This window comes from Ranitomeya variabilis, chromosome 1 (genome assembly GCF_051348905.1).
Source record: "Ranitomeya variabilis isolate aRanVar5 chromosome 1, aRanVar5.hap1, whole genome shotgun sequence".
NCBI lineage: Eukaryota > Metazoa > Chordata > Amphibia > Anura > Dendrobatidae > Ranitomeya > Ranitomeya variabilis.
Genome location: NC_135232.1, coordinates 392,037,985 through 392,059,597, shown reverse-complemented (window position 1 = coordinate 392,059,597; position 21,613 = coordinate 392,037,985). Strand labels below are relative to the sequence as shown.

The 21,613-nt window shown below is 42.2% G+C and overlaps 1 protein-coding gene across 1 annotated transcript in view; it reads left to right on the top strand.

Annotated features, from left to right (window-relative positions):
* The first annotated feature begins 1,142 nt into the window (after positions 1-1,142).
* The window catches only part of PGM5 (phosphoglucomutase 5), a 321,381-nt gene continuing 300,910 nt past the window's right edge, over positions 1,143-21,613 (top strand). Inside the window, exon 1 of the mRNA XM_077249087.1 lies at positions 1,143-1,675. Coding sequence (XP_077105202.1) covers positions 1,418-1,675 — 258 coding nt within the window. The 5' untranslated portion in view covers positions 1,143-1,417. The remainder of the gene's footprint in view (positions 1,676-21,613) is intronic.

Here is a 21,613-nt window from a genome sequence, read left to right as displayed (position 1 = left end):
TAATTGTATAAAAAATGTATAATAAAATAATGGTCCCTACTTACAAAGCTGTTTACAGTGAGTGTGTAAACTGTGCCAATAAATTATCAAGTGTGAATGATTTGCATTCTGCAGTAAAATTTGAGGCTCCTCTAGTCAACTTTAGAAAGTGATGAGAAAAGTTGACATGGTCTCTAAGGAGACAAAGTCAAACCTACATTTACTAAGAAAACAAATTAATATTGGTGCAAATCTTGGCACAAATCTATGTGTACTCCTGGCTTCTTTTACACTTGCCGTGTTTTTGCGGCTCGTTTTTGCGGCCCCAATAGATTTCTATGGGGCTGCAAAAACGGGCTGCAAAAATTTGTCGGAGCGCCGTATGCCGCATGGCCATGAGGGCTGTATTTACGGCCGTGAAAAAATATTGAGCCTGCTCGATATTTTTCACAGCTTACGGAAGCTCGTTTTTGCAGTGCACCGTGAAGACCATATTTGCGGAACGCAGTTTTTTTGGTCCCTACTTTTTCCCTACTATTCGAAACCTGAAAAACAGCGATCCGCAAGATTTTTGTGGCCCGTTTTTGCGGCAGACCATGAAAATTACGGCAATACAGCCTGCAAAAATGGGCCACAAAAAACACGGCAAGTGTAAAAGAAGCCTAACAGTGTTCTGCCCACCAGTTCAAAATGTGTAATCCCTTATTGGCTTTTTAGTAAATTTTGCAGAAATCACTCCAGCTTGTCTTGAAATGACAAACTTTGATGATATCCTGAGAACATTAATGATCCGCTGCTGTAGAACCTTTCTACCACTTTGTAAAGCAGAGATTTCACTTTACGCTGTTGAACTCGTACGTCCAACGCTCTGCTGTATGCAATGTGACAGGACTTGATCCCTTTGAACAAATGTTAGAACACACAAAACAGCATCCAGTTACACAGCCAGGGGACAACAATTCTCAGTTCTTTTTTTTTTTTTACACTGGTCTATTTTTGGTGGAGGCTTCTGTTGATTGCAAAGTTTAGTCCTGCCAGTTTTTTTGGCAACCCCCTGTCCTTGTTCAAAGACTTGCATTTGTTATGCATTGTACAGACACATGAGTCATGAGAGGGAGGGAGAGTGACCTGTGGGATAAGCCAGTAACTGTACTGGTTCCAGTAGTGCTCAGGGAGAGCGAATTCCATACACCACCACATTTCCAGCTCTCCCATGCAGGAGTAGTCATTGACAGGAGGAAGCATTTGACAGCCTTGAAGACTGAGATTTCCAGGACTATCAGGAGTTCAGAGGAAATAAGTTACTGCAGTGGAATCTCAGCCAGGGAGGAGTCCATCGCCCCCTTCTCTTGGGATTCCCTTTTATCCTGACTTTCTGCTTGTTTTCCTCATCTAAAGTGTAAGGAAGGTTTCAGGGAACATTGGAAGCTAGGAGAGCATGGAGGTGAACCCCATCCCAGTTGTAACAGTTCAGACTGTTCCCTATGATGATCAGAAACCTGGGAGCAATGGATTTAGGAAGCCGACTGCTGTCTTTGAAAGCAAGAAGAACTATCTGCAAAACTTTATCCAGAGTGTACTGTCTTCTATAGATCTGCGGGATCGCCAGGGATGTACTATGGTAGTGGGCAGTGATGGCAGGTACTTCAGCAAGACAGCCACTGAGATCATTGTACAGATGGCCGCTGCCAATGGGGTAAGGCTGGCTTCCTTATTCTAACTGATATGAGTATTTTTAGTGTTTCCTACCTGGATTTCATAGTTTACAAGTTCGCAAACCTATTCTCACCAGGGTTACTAACTGTCTGTAAATTCCAGAGCTAACCAGGAAAATATAACACTTTGTTCCACTGTCCACAAAAATAAAATCAATGTCTGCAATTTTGATGAGCTTGTACAGGGCATTCTGCTTGTAGTTGTCAGCATTTTTCGGTTTAGGGCAAAGGCGTCATATCAGCATTCTGAGCTATGGACAACTGTTACTTCTATTCTTCGTGATGCATTATGGTTTTTCTATTTGCTTGTAAAAAATGTATGTCTATGGTTTTTGGATAAGTTGTCCAGAAAAAAATAAAACATCAAATCGACAACCCTGATACCCAAAAGGTTCTCTTGTATAGTAATAGTTTGCATATAACACTATTATGAATCAAACTCACCAATGCAAACCAATGGACTCCCCCAAAAACACAGCACATGGATGTCATTTGTGTGTTGTCCATATTTTACTGATTAATGGGTATGTGAAGAAAAGGTTTCATTTTTTCATACATAAAAAATAGATGCAGTAAGAATTGTAAAAACTGACACTAACCATAAATGGGTCCAGCACACTGAATAAAAGGCAGTAAATGGCTGAGTGGTTTTCACAGGTAAAATAGGTTAAACAGGACTTGCCGCCAGAAAAAAACGCTATTACCCTTCAGATATGGGGTTAATCTGCAGGTTAATAGCGTTATCAACCTGCCTGATGTCCACACCTAGCCGAATGCTGCGGGGAGAAAATTAACGTTATTCCCCCCCGGCAGTGTTCTGGTTTCAGTCATGAGGGCGGCGCCATTCTCAGAATACAGAGCGGCATCTGTTACCGTGCCCGCAGCCCTGACTAACACTGGCTGTGCATTAGAGTCAGCTGTCAGTCAGGGCCAGTTGCACGGTTACAGCCACCGCAGTGACTAAACCCGAACAGGCGCCGCCCCCTTGACTGAAATCTGAACACTGCTAGGAGGAATAAAGTTAATTTTCTCCCCAGAGCGTGTGGTGAAGTATGGCCGCCATGCAGATTAATAACACTGCTAACCTGCAGATTAACCCCAAATCTGCAGATTAACAGCGTTTTTTTTTGGTAACAGGTTCCTAAAGAGGACCTGTCGACTGGTCAAAAGTAACCAGTTTTTGCCATTATTTAATCCTGATGCTCCCCCAAATGTTTTTTTAAAGCCCTTAATGATGTATCACATACTGATGCATCATATGTCAGGTCCCCGTGTATGGAGTCGGCTCGGGAGCCGAGCCTGCAGCATCCCTCTTAGATTTAGACTGTGATACACATCTTGCGGTAACTGCAGCAGCCAGAGCGTGCTACGATCATTTACATAGAACGATTGATGCGTGTGGTACGTTGTCCTGGCAGCCAGGGACCTGCTCAAGGGCCCCATGGTGGCTATCTGTATCCTCCTGTGAAGCCCCACCTGCGAGTGGGTTTTAAATAAGAACATCATTTTACGTATATAGCGCAAAACAATTGCATTGTAAGCCCTCACACAGCTCCATTGATTAAATGTTTTTTCACTATTTAAGTAAAACAAAAGAAAATGCACAATTTTGGTAATGCTGTGATTGTACAGACCTGGACAACTGAGATGCTAGATGATTTTTACAGCACAACGAGTGCCGTGAAACATTACCCCCCCAAAAAAATTGCTGAATTGCTCTTTTTAGCAATATCACAGCACTTGGATTTTTTCCCCTGTTTTCTAGTGCATCCAATGGGAAAAAGAATGTTGTCAATCACAACTACAACTAATGCAATGAAAACATGCGGCTACATGGATGGAAAAAAAAAAAAAAAAAAGTTAAAGCTCCTGAAAGAAGGAAAGGAAAAACACAAAAACAGAAAATTACTTAGCCAGGATGACTATGGTGCCAGAGATACAGTGGAGAAAATAATTATTTGATTAACTGCCAATTTGGCACGTTTTCCCACCTACAAAGAATGGAGAGTTCTGTAATTTTTATCGTAGGTATGCAGAATTGCAGGGACGTGGGATGTAGTGACGAGCAGGAGACAGAGCAAGAGTTAAAGGGTTTATTACAGGGGATACTCCACACAGGGAGAGAAAGGATTATGATGGGAGTAAAACTGAATATTGTAACAGGGTAAGAACAAATGTTAATGAAACAGGTAAACTTATCCTGACGAAGCCATAGGCGGTGAAGGGCACGTCGAGGCTCCTGCGTGTCTCACTGGCAGCCCTGCAGACGGTACCAACAATGTCCCAAGATATATTTCATCATATCCTCTTTTGATTTTCACAATGTTCACTCCTAGGGGCTTGTATGTTCACTGAAATTTAAGGGTTCGTTCACCTATAACCAGCCAGCATTAGCTATTTATGGTCAGAGCCATACTTACCAAATATTTCGACCTATCTGACCTTAGCCTTGAAAGTAGGCTCAGATTATTATATTTTATATTTTATAATTGTTTAATGATCAACCCTAGTGAACTAAGACATACATTTAATTCTAGTGTACCCGATGCGCTTATGCCATGTGAGACACGTGTTTCCCTTTTCGGTGTATGACTAATATTGTTACTATTTTCCATCTGTACACATATTTAACTGCTTTTTTTTCACCTTTATACCTGTATAATTGTCTGCTATGTAATTTGTGCAATAAAATTTGTAGGATTTTTTCAATATAAACCACCCTTTTTTTCTTGATTTGGATCTCCTTATATATATGTCATCTTATAGCACGGTCTGATGATTCCTTGAGGATTATCTTTACCCTAGATCCTTTCTTCTTTCTTTTTGGTATTATGCTTTTGGCCTTAAGGGTGAGTCCCGCTGGGCCACGGTGACATTTTCATAGGTTATATAGGTAAACTTATCAGTCTGATGGTTTCCGGGCTGTGGAAGCTTGAAATTCCACGGTGGCGCTGCCAGTGGCACGTGAAGTCTCTGGCCTGATCCTGAAGAAAGTTGATGCACTGTCTCCTGAAGGAAGCGGCATATCCCAGCTCTCCTAGGCGAGGTCCTGTGAATGGACGTGCTGAGAAATAGTCTGAGGTAGCGCCGGAGTGTGACTCAGTTCAGTGGCAGAGGTGGGGGTGAAGCTACTCAGCTCTGTATGATTCACCTGGTAAGACTTAGGTCGTGGGCTCGCGACAGTCAGCAAAACGGTGTGGGATGGATTCTCAGTCACAGGGGTAAGTGGGCACTCAGATATATGTCCCTCACAGTCAGTGGGTGCACGGGCTGGGGAGCTGCAGTGTGGGCGTAAATAATCGTATCGCCCTGCAGAGAGTGAATCAACCTCCTGCTGTGCACTCTGTCTTCCTGCCAAGTCTCTCGCTTTCCCGTGCACTGTCCCTTTTAACCCTGACATGCCCCCTACAGTTGAGTGAAAAGGTCTGCCTGGGTCAGAAAGCTTTCCCCCCCAGCAGCAATGGTGACAGCCCCGATAGTTCTGGAACCAACACAAGAGAGGTATTACCGGCCTGGTGCATCTTCCTACAGGTACACTTCAACTGTGAGAGACAGGATACTAAAATAAAAATGCAGAAAATCACATTGTATGATTTTTGCATAATTAAATTGCATGAAATAAGTATTTGATCACATCACCTACCAATCAACAAAAATTCTGGCTCTCACAGACCAGTTAGATTTTCTTTAAGAAGCCCTTCTACTCTGCACTCATTACCTATATTAATTGCACCTGTTTTAACTTGTTACCTGTATAAAAACCAACTGTCAATGCACTCAATCAATCACACTCCAACCTCTCCACCATGGCCAAGACCAAAAAGCTGTCTAAAGACACCAGGAATAAAATTGTAGACATGCACAAGGCTGGGTTGGGCTACAGGACTATAGGCCAGCAGCTTGGTGAGAAGGCAACAACTGTTGGCACAATTATTAGAAAATGGAAGAAACCCAAGATAACTGTCAATCTTCCTCTGTCTGGGGCTCCATGCAAGATCTCACCTCGTGGGGTAAGAATGATTCTGAGAAAGGTCAGGAATCACCCCTGAATTGCACGGGAGGACATGGTCAATGACCTGAAGAGAGCAGGGAGCACAGTCTCAAACATTACCGTTATTAACACACTACACTGTCATGGATTAAAATTCTGCAGAGCATGCAAGGTTCCCCTGCTCACAAGAGCACATGTCCAGGCCCATTTGAAGTTCGCCAAAAACCATCTGGATGATCCAGAGGAGGCATGGGAGAAGGTCATGTGTCATGTGAAGGTCATAAGTTCTCATCAACTCCACTCGTCGTGTTTGGAGGAAAAAGAAGGATGAGTACAACTCCAAGACAGTCCCAACCATGAAGAATGGTGGGTGAAACATCATAATTTGGGGGTGCTTTTCTGCAAAGAGGACAGGACGACTGCACTGTATTGAAGAGAGGACGGATGGGGTCAGGTATGGCAAGATTTTGATCAACAACCTCCTGCTTTCAGTAAGAGCATTGAAGATGGGTTGTGGCTGGGTCTTCCAGCATGACAATGTGTTAAATAAACGTGTGTACGGCAACTAAAGGGTGCTCGGGTAGGTTCCCAAACCGTAACTACCTATAAGACAAAACCCGGCACTCAACTTTGCAGAAAAGTAAAAGTGATTTTATTCAATCCCAATTTATTCAATCCCAACAAGAGACCTTCGTCAGTTACTGTAGAAATATACAAAGATATATAACATATCAATTGTACTGTAAGGAGAAAAAATTAAAAAAAAGAACAAAAGAAAAACAAAGTATATACAAGAAAATATGCAAACTTTTTTTAATATATTTTCAGTAGTAGCAAATATATGAATAAGATGGTGCTAGTGTGGAAGAAAATATCTATCAAGGCACAGTCAAAGTATATGGATAAAGACAACATACCGTACTAAGGGATATGGTATAATGAAAAATTATTTCGTAGTTGTAAGATGTAGTGGCGTAAAGATGCCTATAACAAGAATCGAGTGCTAAACATTAGTAAGTGGTCATGAGAGGTGAACTGAGTGGGTTGGAGGGTAAGGGTGGGAGTTGTTAGAACCTACCAATAGTCTAAATAGCAGTCAAATAGATATCATCTGCAGGGGGTGAATGCAGCCTGGATTAAGAATACTAATTCAGATTAGGCCTGAGATGATGAAGACAACAAATGCAATGTGAAGGAGAACGGGGGTGAATTTTTACCTGGAGTGTTGCTGCTAGCGCGGCATCCACCGCTGGTCTGGGGCACTATCAAAAAGTCCCCGTATATAAGACTAATAGGGGCAGTTGTTGTAATGAGCAGCATAATGAGGCTGGCTGGAGAGTCGGAAATATGCTGCGTGTCAGGCTAATTACTAGCGTTCCACCGCTGTGGGCAGGAAGCGGAAATGACATAATAAATATGGCCATGCGTTCCACCCGTATATTTTATGCGTTCCACCGCTGTAGGCAGGAAGCGGAAGTGACATAATCACTTATACTGTGCGTTCCACTGATTAAATAGTGGTGACCGGGTATAATGTGTACGGAATACACACACTAATACGATATGGGCAATTTGGTTATGAGGACACATTGTCTAATCGGAGGAGTAGCAGAAAAAGTGAACATGGTAATAGTAGTCCAAAAAAAGTTAAGACAGGCGCATAAGACTATCAAGAGTGGGGTGATGGTGTAATATTCATTAGGATCTATAGGTGCTAGTGATCAACTGTGTCCGGTGGTCAATAGACGCAACTTTAGAGAAATAGAGATAATAGTATTAGTAACAAAAAATATGCAGTGTGCATGTGATTTCTGGCACTGTAAAATGCAGCTGAAAATTTACATAAACAACGCATAAAAATAAAGCTGCAAAAACGCCACTTGCAAACAAAGGTTTTTGTATCAAATACTAAGTTCTATTTTTCTATTGTATCAAATACTTAGTTCATGCAATAAAATTCAAATTAATTATGTAAAAATCATACATTGTGATTTTCTGATTTTTCTTTAAGATTCTGTCTCTTACAGTTGAAGTGTGCCTACAACAATAAAAATTACAGAGCTCTCCATTCTGCTTAGGTGGTAAAACTTCTGAAATCGGCAGTGAATCAAATACCTATTTACCCCACTGTATATGTCTGTTATATTTAGTGCTGCTTTTATGGTTTTAGGGGGTAGTACTCACAGGGTAATAATGCAGAGCAGCCTACTGACATGCTCCCAGAGAATCCTATGTGCCACGCCACCTTATTAACCCCTTCCCGACATGCGTCTATACTGCTGTGCGGGAGATGAGTTCCCACAAACAGCAGTACAGGTATGGAGCACCGATTGCGCGGCCTCACGCTGAGCATCGCGGTGGACGGGTGTGGGTGTCAGTTCTGGGTGAGAGCTGGCACTCCCCCAGCAACGCCCACAATAGCAGCAATTAACCTATCTGATGCCACTATCAAGAGTGAACTTATTCCCTGTGCGCTTCCATCAGGACAGCGCGATGCGATCGCATTGTCCTGATCGTCTTGATGGCCGCAAGATGGCGGCAGGGTTCTTCAGGGTCCTGCAGGGAAGGTGGATTGTGAGCGCCTGCTGAGAGCATGAGCTGAGACACCTCCTTCCCTGCCTTTCAGATGCTGATGTGATACTCATGTGCAGCACCATGGAATCAGTGCTATATAAAAAAATAAATAATAATAATAATAATACTCTGCACTGTAGAGTATCAGATCAGCGATTTGACACCATTCAGTGATGTCCCAGGATGGGACAATGTAAAAAACTAGAAAAAAATAAAAATAAATAAAAACTAAAAACATTTTTTAACAAAATCCCCAAATAAAAAAAAGAATCAAATATTTTTTCCAGTAAGTACATTTATTTATGTATATAAAACATAAACAATAAAAGTACACATATTTGGTATCGCCGTGTCTGTAATGACCCGCTCTATAAAACTGTCCCACTAGTTAACCCCTTCAGTGAGCACAGTAAAAAAATAAATAAAAAAAGAGGCAAAAAACAATGCTTTATCATCATACAGCCGAACAAAAAGTGCAATAAAACACGATCAAAAAGACAAATGTAAATAAAAATGGTACCGCTGAAAACATCATCTTGTCCAGCAAGTAACAAGCCATCATACAGCTCCATCAGCAGAAAAATAAAAAAGTTATAGCTCTCTGAATAAAGCAATGCAAAAATAATTGCTTTTTTCTATAAAATAGTTTTACGGTGTTAAAGTTCCAAAACATAAAATATGATATAAATTGGTTATCCCTATAATCGTACTGACCCGAAGAATATAGCTGCCATACCAATTTTACCACACAATGAATAGTATTAAAAAAAAAAAACTAAAAGCAATTCCTGAAATGCTGATTTTTGTTCATTCTGTCTCCCAAAAATCAGAATAGAAAGCGATAAAAAATGTCATGTGCCCGAAAATGGTGCCAATAAAAACGTCAGCTCATCCTGCAAAAATCAAGCCATAACATGACTTTGCCAGCTGAAATATGGAAAAATTATAGCTCTCAAAATGTGGTGATGCAAAAACTAGTTTTCTCAATAAAAAGCGTCTTTTAATGTGTGACAGACTGCAAACATAAAGGCCCGATATAAATCTGGTATTGCTGTAATCGCACCGACCTGATGAATAAAGTCTCCTTATCACTAATACCGCACGAGGAAAGGCGTAAAAAATAAATACACATTTATCCTGTGCTCTGCGCTGTGCGCTTACACCAGGGTTTCCGTGTAAATCTCTGAAATACATGATTCAGTCGGAACCTCTGGCGGAAGATTCCCTATACTGAGAAAGATAGAGGCACTGTGGACGCCATAGGACCTGTGATCCGGCGGTGTCCGTCTTTTTAGTATTGCATAAAAGTGCCATCGGCCACAGAGTCCAGAGTAACTCTGCTGCCTCATTATGGTGAATGGATACATAGAAGGTTTCATCTGTCATGTCACTAGGAAATTTAGATGGAAACTCTGCTGTAAGTGCTCAGTGTAGAGCGCCCAATAAATGTGATCATAAATGTTATGTAAAATGTTTCCAGTAAAAGCTTCAACTCAATCCACAAAAAAAATCTGTTAATGGAAATATAGGGGGCTTCCATGTTACTGGTAGCACAAAGGCTCTGGAAAAGCAAAATGGCTTCTCGCCTCCCATAAGAAATTCAGCAAACTCTCCACACCAAAATTCCAAATGCCCCCTTCCTTTCTGAGCTCCAGTGTGCCTAAACCACATTTAGCGCCCACATGTTTGGCATTTCTGTAGTGATGGGTGACCGCCTAATTTACAGGTGCGTGTCTTCAGAAGCATGAGCTGGGCACAATGTACTAGTCCGTACAACGGTGGTTTACAATTTTCACTCAGTAACATCCACTGCTGCTTGTCTCTGGAAAACACCCATGGAGTCACAATTGTCACTACACCTGTATATAAACTCTCAAAGGGGTATATTTTCCAAAATGGGGTCACTTGGGGGGGTTCTGCTTTTCTAGCACTTAGGGGCTCTTTATATGGAGTCCGCAAACTATTCTAGGAAAATCTGCATTCCAGGAGGTAAATAGCGCTCAATCCCTCCCGAGTCTCGCTGTATGGGTGGGCAGTACTGTACAGCCACATATGGGGTATTTCTACATTCAGCAGAAATTGTAAGACAAAGTTTGGTGCCAATTTTACCATTTTTCCAGCATGAAAATGTAAAATTTGGGGCTAACACAATTTTGGTGGTAAAAATGTAAATTATTTTTTCTTCACTGCCCAATTCTGTGACACACTTGTGGTGTCAATATAATCACTGCACCCCTAAATTCATTTAGAGGTTTAGTTTGTAAAATGGGGTCACTTATGGGGGTTTCTGCTGTTCTGGCACCTTAGGGGCTCTGCCAATGTGACATGGCACCCTCAAACCAGAGCACCAAAATCAGCTCTGTAATATGGGGCTACTTCCCTTCTGAGCTTTGCACTGTGCCTCAAAAGTAGTTTTTGACCACTTATGGGGTATCGATGAACTCAGAAGAAATTGCAAAACAATTTTTGAGGTCCATTTTTTTCCTGTTACCCTTGTGAAAAAAACAGTAGATTTCCCACACGTATGGAGTATCAGCATGCCCAGGATAAATTGCACAACAAATTGTATGGTCCATTTTGCTACCCCTGTGAAAGTAAAAAAAAAAAATTGATTTAAAGGAAAATTTTTGTTAACGAAAAGTAAATGTTTATTTTTTTCTTCCTCATTCCAAAAATTCCTGTGAAGCACCTGAAGGGTTAATAAACTTCTTGAATGTGGTTTTGAGTACCTTGAAGGGTGCAGTTTTTAGAATGGTATCACTTTTGGGTATTTTCTGTATATAGACCCCTCAAAGTCGCTTTAAATGTGTGGTGAGACCTAAAAAAAATGGTTTTGCAAATTTTGTTGTAAAAATGAGAAATCGTTGGTCAAATTTTAACCCTTTTAATTTCCTAACAAAAAAAAATTATGCTGCAAAAATTGTGCTGATGTAAAGTAGACATGTGGGAAATGATATTTATTAACTATTTTGTGCGATATGACTCTCTCATTTAAGGGCATAAAAAAGAAAAGTATGAAATGAATGAATGTGTCGCATGGATTTATGTCTTTTTACATCAACTAAGGAACTTGCCCCTCAGACCATGTGGGATCATCACAACAGAACGAGACCCCAATCAGAGGACAATAAAACATTCCTTATCTTAAGAACCGGCCCAATATTTATGGACATAACTGTTTATCACTCATGGTAATTCTGCTTCATGTCACCTGTCTTATCCAATTATCCATGTTTTTTTTTTTTCTGTGCTACGTTGTGCATAAATATGTCATTCTTCAGAATTTGTATTAGTCTATGCCTGATGAAGGGACCTGAGTAGTCTCGAAAGCTTGCAATTTGTTACCATCTTTTCAGTTAGCCATTAAAAGGTATCAACCACTGAGGACTCTCAATTCTAAATATTTTCCTAAGTATGTTTCATATTTTATGCATAGTTTCCATGGCTAAATATTGCATTTCAAAACTGAACCAGTAATTCAGTAATTGATGTGTAAACCCACTGTCACGGGTTTACCACGACAGAGAGGTGCCAGAAGACCGCAGCATCTGATTTTTCCTACTCCCGCACTATTTAGCAGCACTCACCTTCTTATTACATGGTGTAAATTTCTTTTGGCAGTGCAGGGGTTAATCAGCGCAGTTCAGAGCTCCTGGAGAGTTTAGGTTCTAGGCTGTGCACTGTTAGTTGCTCCCATCTCTTATATAATTTGGACCCTAGCTAGCACTCATTGTTAGAGCTAGCTTATGCTACATTACATGGCTGGAGGTTTCTGTTGGTGTTTATAATTGGAGAAAGGCTCTTGGTGGATTTATCTGTGACTACTGCTAGGTTTTGAGTGTGTGATAATTCCTCTGTTGTCTGTGTGAGTATATTTATATATTTGGTATTTTTCGTTAACCCTGTTCATATTACCTTGTTAGTCTGGTTGGTGTACTACAATATACTGCTACTCCTCTATTTCCTGGGTGGGGGAAGGGTACAGACTGAGGGCGGATTCAGGAGCTAAGGCAAGGTATGTGGCCCCAACATCTTCACCATCAGAAGTACTCTGGGGAGCAGGGCGAGCTAGGGTGCCCCCTAGCATTAGGGACATTTGTAACATCCACTCATACAATGTACATAAAGAGAACCAGTCATCAGCATTTATACCCCAAATTAATGACATGTATGTAAAGGTGCTGATTAAATCTTTACTTTTCTTGTAGAAATCTGTTTTTCAGTTATAGAAATCCTTAGTTAAAATTGTATGCTAATAAGTTGTACGTGCAGTGGGTGGGCTCTGCACTTACAGCTCACCTGCTCCTCTCTCTTTCCCCACCCACTGCCCACGCCTAGTCTCTACATCACTCATGTTTCAGTGACCTGTCAGTCAAAGAAAGGAGGCAGGCAACGGGGGCGGCGAATAGGGAGTTTGGCAGGAGAACTGTAAGAGAAGTTCCCACCCACTGCACTTCCAACTCATTATCATACAATTTCATCTATGGATTTCACTAAAATAGTTAAATGGATTTCTTCAAGCAAGGTAAAGATTTGAACAATATTAAAATGCCTTTATATATGTGCCATTAGTTTGAAGAATAAAATTCTGATGACAGGTTCTCTCTAATTTCCTAAGTTTTAAAACTGACAGAACAGATGTGCTTAAAGAAGTCGGTCACTTTCTCTCATTAGTGCATCTTTCCTCACACTCTAACCGACAACCGACACTTCTGTCCATGCAATGGCAGATGGTGGAGGACCAGTGACCAGACCTGTCCATCAGCCTCCTCCAATAGAAAAGCAGCTTTCCCATATGATGTGTTTAACAATTAGATGAAGCTGATGGACAGATCTGGTCACAGGTTCCTCCACCAGTGGCCATTTTATGACCAGAAGTGCTTGTCAGTTTGCCAGGAAAGCTGCATTAACAAAAAGCGGCCAACCCCTTTAAAGGGAACCAGTCTTTTTGGACATACAGTCTGATCTGTGGGCAGCATGTTACATAGCTGTAGGTGCTAAGCAGAATGATATATTAGATGGTTGTAAAAGATTTTGTATAACTTGTATTTTGCTCCTTTCTAATGTCTGCCCATTCAAAGCTTAGGAGTGCAGTGGGCGGTCTTATCAGTGAATGACAGCCTTATTATCCATGTGTGCATAGGAAGGTAGAACTGCTCAATGGACTCCTAGCCCCAGAACTACCAAGGTATCCACATTACTGACATTCCTTTAGAGATGTTTCTTATCTAATAAATAGAACAAGTGCTATGGAGCAAAATATGAAAATATTTCCAGTTTGAAGATGCATACAATTTATAAAGTTATAATAAAAAAAAAAGTTATGTATTTTGAAGACATTTATAATATACACTGAGTATATTATTAATGGCGTTGTCTAACAAAACTGCTACCGGGGTGATCGGCTGTACCCCTTGGGTGGCAATACCAGCAACCACAGTTGTTTTGCTATATGCTTCCAGCTCATATTACATATATCTAACAGGGTTGTAAATGGCTCTTGGGCAGTCATCGTGTTCCTACAATCGACTATTGAAAGCCCCTCCACCGTGTATGTTTACGTGCTGATGTTTTACTGTTTACATTATGGCTCCTTGGGCGGCTAGCCTTTAGTTCTACGTTTTGCAACAATAACAATTATTTTTCATTTGACTGTGTGTTGCATATGTTTGTAATAGCATTCTGGTCTGGGAAGGGGTCTGATGAGAGAAGTCTGGTTATATTTTTTGCTTGGTGCGTGACTAGGGGAAGAGGGTGTGTGTGAGTAGTGTAGATATACACTGTATACATGGCTTAGTCTACTTAAAGAGGACCTGCCACCAGCTCAAAAGTGGCCAGTTTTTGCTCTTATTTTATTCCTACTACCCCCCTGACTTTTTTTTCTCTTCTTTTACAAATCCGCCATATTTACTTATTGCCAGTTTTTATGGAGGTCGAATGGGAGGAGGCATGACCAAGCATGCCCAACAAATTCACTAAAGTAGCTTAAATTTAGCCGGAAATGTACAGTACACTAGTCCTTAAATGGCATACATTTCTGTACGTGGTGAATTAGAATTCGAACCTTTGGTTTGGAGTTTCTATACTTAATTAAGATTAAAATGTGCAGAAATAACACTTCTTATTCCAAAACTTTATAATCTTGTCTTGTCTTCGCTATCCCAAAACTGTAGAAGCTTTGCATACATAGTTACATAGTGACATAGGTTGAAAAAAGACCTAGGTTCCTCAAGTTCAACCTTTATATCTTCATATGTAGGTACAGTTGTGCTCAAAAGTTTACAAATCCCGGCAGAAATTTTGCTTTCTTGGTCTTTTTTCAGAGAATATAAAAGATAATACCAAAACTTTTTCTCCACTCATGTATCAGTATTTGACAATGAATGGCTTCACCCAACCACTAGCCATGAGTGGAGAAAAAGTTTTGGTGTTATCATTTATATTCTCTGATAAAAGGCCAAGAAAGCAAAAATTCTGCCGGGATTTGTAAACTTTTGAGCACAACTGTAGCTTCACAGTGCAAGGTTTTTTTTAATGTTCAATGTTGGTTATTAAAGACTTAGTTCCTTTAGGAGAATATCTGTCCATATCCCTATTAAGTTGCTTAGATATTATAAGAAGTGCCCCCCCCCCCATTCCCTTGCTCGGTACCCCAACTCTTTGAGCCGGAGCAGAAAATCAGTGTCAAGCACTGTCTTTTGGTTCCAATTATTTATAAAGCAAAAACCTTGTTAATAAAAAAGAATTATTCTATTCACATAACAATTTTCATTACTTGGACATCATCAATAGACTAAAAACATGAATTTAACCCCTTCATGACCCAGCCTATTTTGGCCTTAATGACCTGGCCGTTTTTTGCAATTCTGACCAGTGTCCCTTTATGAGGTAATAACTCAGAAACGCTTCAACGGATCCTAGCGATTCTGAGATTGTTTTTTCATGACATATTGGGCTTCATGTTAGAGGTAAATTTAGGTCGATAATTTCTGAGTTTATTTGTGAAAAAAAACGGAAATTTGGCGAAAATTTTGAAAATTTCGCAATTTTCACATTTTTAATTTTTATTCTGTTAAACCAGAGAGTTATGTGACACAAAATAGTTAATAAATAACATTTCCCACATGTCTACTTTACATCAGCACAATTTTGGAAACAAATTTTTTTTTTGCTAGGAAGTTATAAGGGTTAAAATTTGACCAGTGATTTCTAATTTTTACAACAAAATTTACAAAACCATTTTTTTTATGGACCACCTCACATTTGAATTCATTTTGAGGGTTCTATATGGCTGAAAATACCCAAAAGTGACACAATTCTAAAAACTGCACCCCTCAAGGTGCTCAAAACCACATTCAAGAAGTTTATTAACCCTTCAGGTGTTTCACAGCAGCAGAAGCAACATGGAAGTAAAAAATGAACATTTAACTTTTTAGTCACAAAAATGATCTTTTAGCAACAATTTTTTTTATTTTCCCAAGGGTAAAAGGAGAAACTGGACCACGAACGTTGTTGTCCAATTTTTCCTGAGTACGCTGATACCTCATATGTGGAGGTAAACCACTGTTTGGGCGCACGGCAGGGCTCGGAAGGGAAGGAGCGCCATTTGACTTTTTAAATGAAAAATTGGCTCCAATCTTTAGCGGACACCATGTCGCGTTTGGAGAGCCCCCGTGTGCCTAAACATTGGAGCTCCCCCACAAGTGACCCCATTTTGGAAACTAGACCCCCCCAAGGAACTTATCTAGATGCATAGTGAGCACTTTAAACCCCCAGGTGCTTCACAAATTGATCCGTAAAAATGAAAAAGTACTTTTTTTTCCCCAAAAAATCATTTTAGCCTCAATTTTTTCATTTTCACATGGGCAACAGGATAAAATGGATCCTAAAATTTGTTGGACAATTTCGCCTGAGTATACCGATACCTCAAATGTGGGGGTAAACCACTGTTTGGGCACATGGTAAGGCTCGGAAGGGAAGGATCGCCATTTGACTTTTTGAATGAAAAATTATCTCCATCGCTAGCGGACACCATGTCACGTTTGGAGAGCCCCTGTGTGCCTAAACATTGGAGCGCCCCCACAAGTGACCCCATTTTGGAAACTAGACCCCCCACGGAACTTATCTAGAAGCATAGTGAGCACTTTAAACCCTCAGGTGCTTCACAAATTGATCCGTAAAAATGAAAAAGTACTTTTTTTTAACACAAAATTTCCTTTAGCCTCAATTTTTTCATTTTCACATGGACAACAGGATAAAATGGATCCTAAAATTTGTTGGGCAATTTCTCCTGAGTACGCCAATACCTCTTATGTGGGGGTAAACTACTGTTTGGGTGCACGGCAAGGCTCGGAAGGGGAGGCGCGCCATTTGACTTTTTGAATAGAAAATTAGCTCCAATCGTTAGCGGACACCATGTCGCGTTTGGAGAGCCCCTGTGTGCCTAAACATTGGAGCTCCCCTACAAGTGACCCCATTTTGGAAACTAGACCCCCCAAGGAACTTATCTAGATGCATAGTTAGCACTTAAAACCCCCAGGTGCTTCACAGAAGTTTACAACGCAGAGCCGTGAAAATAAAAAATAATTTTTCTTTCCTCAAAAATGATTTTTGGCCCGGAATTTTTTATTTTTCCAAGGGTAATAGGAGAAATTGGACCCCAAATGTTGTTGTCCAGTTTGTCCTGAGTACGATGATACCCCATATGTGGGGGTAAACCACTGTTTGGGCGCACGTCAGGGCTCGGAAGGGAAGTAGTGACATTTGAAATACAGACTTTGATGGAATGGTCTGCGGGCATCACGTTGCATTTTCAGAGCCCCTGATGTGCCTAAACAGTAGAAACACCCCACAAGTGACCCCATTTTGGAAACTAGACGCCCCAAGGAACTTATCTAGATGTGTGGTAAGCACGTTCAACCCCCAAGTGCTTTACAGATGTTTACAACGCAGAGCCGTGAAAATAAAAAATCATTTTTCTTTCCTCAAAAAAGATGTTTTAGCAAGCAATTTTTTATTTTCACAAGAATAACAGGAGAAATTGGACCCCAATATTTGTTGCCCAGTTTGTTGTGAGTACGCTGATACCCCATATGTGGGGGTAAACCACTGTTTGGGCGCACGTCAGGGCTCAGAAGGGAAGTAGTGACATTTGAAATGCAGACTTTGATGGAATGGTCTGCGGGCATCACGTTGCATTTGCAGAGCCCCTGATGTGCCTAAACAGTAGAAACACCCCACAAGTGACCCCATTTTGGAAACTAGACCCCCCAAGGAACATATCTAGATGTGTGGTGAGCACTTTGAACCCCCAAGTGCTTCACAGAAGTTTATAACGCAGTGCCGTGAAAATAAAAAATAATTGTTCTTTCCTCAAAAATTATGTTTTAGCAAGTAATTTTTTATTTTTGCAAGGGTAACAGGGGAAATTGGACCCCAAGAGTCGTTGCCCAGTTTGTCCTGAGTACGCTGGTACCCCATATGTGGGGGTAAACCACTGTTTATGCGCACGTTGGGGCTTGGAAGGGAGGGAGCACCATTTGACTTTTTGAACGCAAGATTGGCTGGAATCAATGGTGGTGCCATGTTGCATTTGGAGACCCTGATGTGCCCAAACAGTGGAAATCCCTCAATTCTAACTTCAACACTAACCCCAACACACCCCTAACCCTAATCCCAACTGTAGCCCTAACCCTAATCACAACCCTAACCCCAACACACCCCTAACCACAACCCTAACCCCAACACACCCGTAACCCTAATCCCAACCCTAACCCTAATCCTAACCCTAATCCCAACCCTAACCCTAATCCCAACCCTAACCACAACTGTAACCCCAACACGCTCCTAACCCTATCCGTAACCCTAACCACAAGCCTAATCTTAACCCTATTTCCAACCCTAGCCCTAATTCCAACCCTAACTCTAATTCCAACCCTAACCCTAAGGCTATGTGCCCACGTTGCGGATTCGTGTGAGATTTTTTCACACGATTTTTGAAAAATCTGCAGGTAAAAGGCAATGCATTTTACCTGCAGATTTACAGCGGATTTCCAGTGTTTTTTTGTGCGTTTTTCACCTGCGGATTCCTATTGAGGAACAGGTGTAAAACGCTGCGGAATCCGCACAAAGAATTGACATGGTGCGGAAAATACAACGCAGCATTTCCGCACGGAATTTTCCGCACCATGGGCACAGCGGATTTGGTTTTCCATAGGTGTACATGGTACTGTAAACCTGATGGAAAACTGCAACGAATTCGCAGCGGCCAATCCACTGCGGATCTGCGGCCAATCCGCTGCGGATCCGCGGCCAATCCGCTGCGGATCCGCGGCCAATCCGCTGCGGATCCGCGGCCAATCCGCTGCGGATCTGCGACCAATCCGCTGCGGATCCGCAGCCAAATCTGCACTGTGTGCACATGCCCTAACCCTACCCCTAACCCTACCCCTAACCCTACCCCTAGTTCTAACCCTAGTTCTAACCCTAACCCTAGTGGAAAAAGAAAAAAAAATATTTTCTTTTTTTTATTATTGTCCCTACCTATGGGGGTGATAAAGGGGGGGGGTCATTTACTATTTTTTTTATTTTGATCACTGTGATAGGTTTTATCACAGTGACCAAATTATATCTGGAACGAATCTGCCGGCCGGCAGATTCGGCGGGCGCAGTGCGCATGCGCCCGCCATTTTGGAAGATGGCAGCGCCCATGGAGAAGACGGATGGACATCGGGAGCCTTGGTAAGTATAAGGGGGTGGAGATCGGGGCACGGGGGGTGGCATAGGAGCACGGGGGGAGCGGACAGGAGGACGGGGGAGCGGAGCACAAGACGGAGGGGAGCGGACCACAGATCGGTGGCTTGGGGGGGCGATCGGTGGGGTGGGGGGGTCACATCAGTGTTTCCAGCCATGGCCGATGATATTGCAGCATCGGCCATGGCTGGATTGTAATATTTCACCAGTTTTTTAGGTGAAATATTACAAATCGCTCTGATTGGCAGTTTCACTTTCAACAGCCAATCAGAGCGATCGTAGCCACGGGGGGGTGAAGCCACCCCCCCTGGGCTGAAGTACCACCCCCCCTGTCCCTGCAGATCGGGTGAAATTGGAGTTAACCCTTTCACCCGATCTGCAGGGACGCGATCATTCCATGACGCCACATAGGCGTCATGGGTCGGATTGGCACGGGTTTTCATGACGCCTACGTGGCGTCAAAGGTCGGGAAGGGGTTAAAGGCTGTCTCTTCTTTTCTGGAGAAATATGGGAATCAGATGATGCAAAAGCCAGGATGCTTCAAAATTTCCCAGACTCAACTTCCTTAGGGATTTATAGTGTCACAATAGATGAATTGTCATTATTTAATTTTAGGCGTAATTTCCATATACAGTATGTTGCACTGTCATAACATCAGGCCACTTTATCTGAGCTTTTTTTCCCTTAAATCCAAATCAGAGATATTGTTTGGGCCACTCAAAGAAAATGGCCCCATTTTCTAAATTGGTTATATCATAGTGTCACTTTTGTTTCAGGTGACTCTTAAAATTAAGAAATCATGAGTGCACACAAGGAATAGCACTATTGCTGTCCAATATCTGTCTTACATGTCCTGCATTTTTCACTTGTTTTCTTCTCTGCAGGCTTTATCACTTATTGTCAGTTTAACCACAGTTTGTGAGTGGAGATTTAGCTGCTATGTTGTGTCACAATGCACAGAGTGGGGCTCCTGCTCTTCTATCTTCTTAAAGGGAACCTGTCACCTCATTTTTTGCATATAAGCTGTGACCACCGCCATTAGGGGCTTATCTACAGTATTCTGTAATGCTGTAGATAAGCCCCCGATGTAACCTGAAAGGTAAGAAAAACAGGTTAGATTATACTCACCCAGGGGCGGTCTGGTGCGGTCCGGGTCCGATGGGCGTCGCAGGTCCGGGTCCGGTGCCTCCCATCTTCATGCGATGACGTCCTCTTCTTTGTTTCTGTTGTGGCTCATGCTCAGGCATAATTCTCTGCCCTGGTGAGGGCACAACAAAGTACTGCAGTGCGCAGGTGCCAGGAAAGGTCAGAGAGGCCCAGCGCCTGCGCACTGCAGTACTTTACGCTGCCCTCAACAGGGCAGAGAATTACAGGAGCCATGACAGAAGCAAGGAAGAGGATGTCGCCTTATGAAGATGGGAATACTGTAGATTAGCCCCTAATGGCGGTGGCCGCAGCTTATATGCGAAAAATGAGGTGACAAATTCCCTTTAATGAATAGGACTGCTGGAGTAAGATGTGTCTAAAGGTACCTTCACACGAAACGACTTTGTAACGATATCGCTAGCGATCCGTGACGTTGCAGCGTCCTGGCTAGCGATATCATTTAGTTTGACACGCAGTAGCGATCAGGATCCTGCTGTGATGTCGCTGGTCGCTGAATAAAGTTCAGAACTTTATTTGGTCGTCCGATCGCCGTGTATCGTTGTGTTTGACAGCAAAAGCAACGATATCAGCGATATTTTACACTGGTAACCAGGGTAAACATCGGGTTACTAAGCGCAGGGCCGTGCTTAGTAACCCGATGTTTACCCTGGTTACCAGCGTAAAATGTAAAAAAAACAAACAGTACATACTTACATGCGTCCCCCGGCGTCTGCTTCCCACACTGACTGAGCGCCGCAAAGTGAAAGTGAAAGCACAGCACAGCGGTGACGTCACCGCTGTGCCCTGCTACTGCCGGCGCTCAGTCAGTCAGTCAGTGCAGGAAGCGGACGCCGGGGGACGCGCAGGTGAGCATGTACTGTTTGTTTTTTTTACATTTTACGCTGGTAACCAGGGTAAACATCGGGTTACTAAGTGCGGCCCTGCGCTTAGCAACCCGATGTTTACCCTGGTTACCCGGGGACCTCGGCATCGTTGGTCGCTGGAGAGCGGTCTGTGTGACAGCTCTCCAGCGACCAAACAGCGACGCTGCAGCGATCAGCATCGTTGTCGCTATCGCTGCAGCGTCGCTTCATGTGAAGGTACCTTTATTAAGAGGTGCACGCAAGTTCCGCAACTTAACAAATTAGGCTCATCTTACAACTGCCGTGCACCTCCACTAGAAATGTTTCTCCAGTTGAATTGTGGTGTATATTTCTGGTGATATCTATGTGTAAGTTTGGACGTATTTGTTGGGAGAGCTTCACCACTCACCATCCCGTTCAACCACTGCCTATTTTTGTGAAGCTTCATGGGAATGACATAAAACACATATTTTTAGGTAGGTCTGTTATATCAGATCATTAATCTAACTTCCTACATTTTTCTTTAGGATCTGGTCCCTTCTTTTTTGCAGTTTCCCCCACACTCTATGCACTCAGTAGCACTTCATATTGGA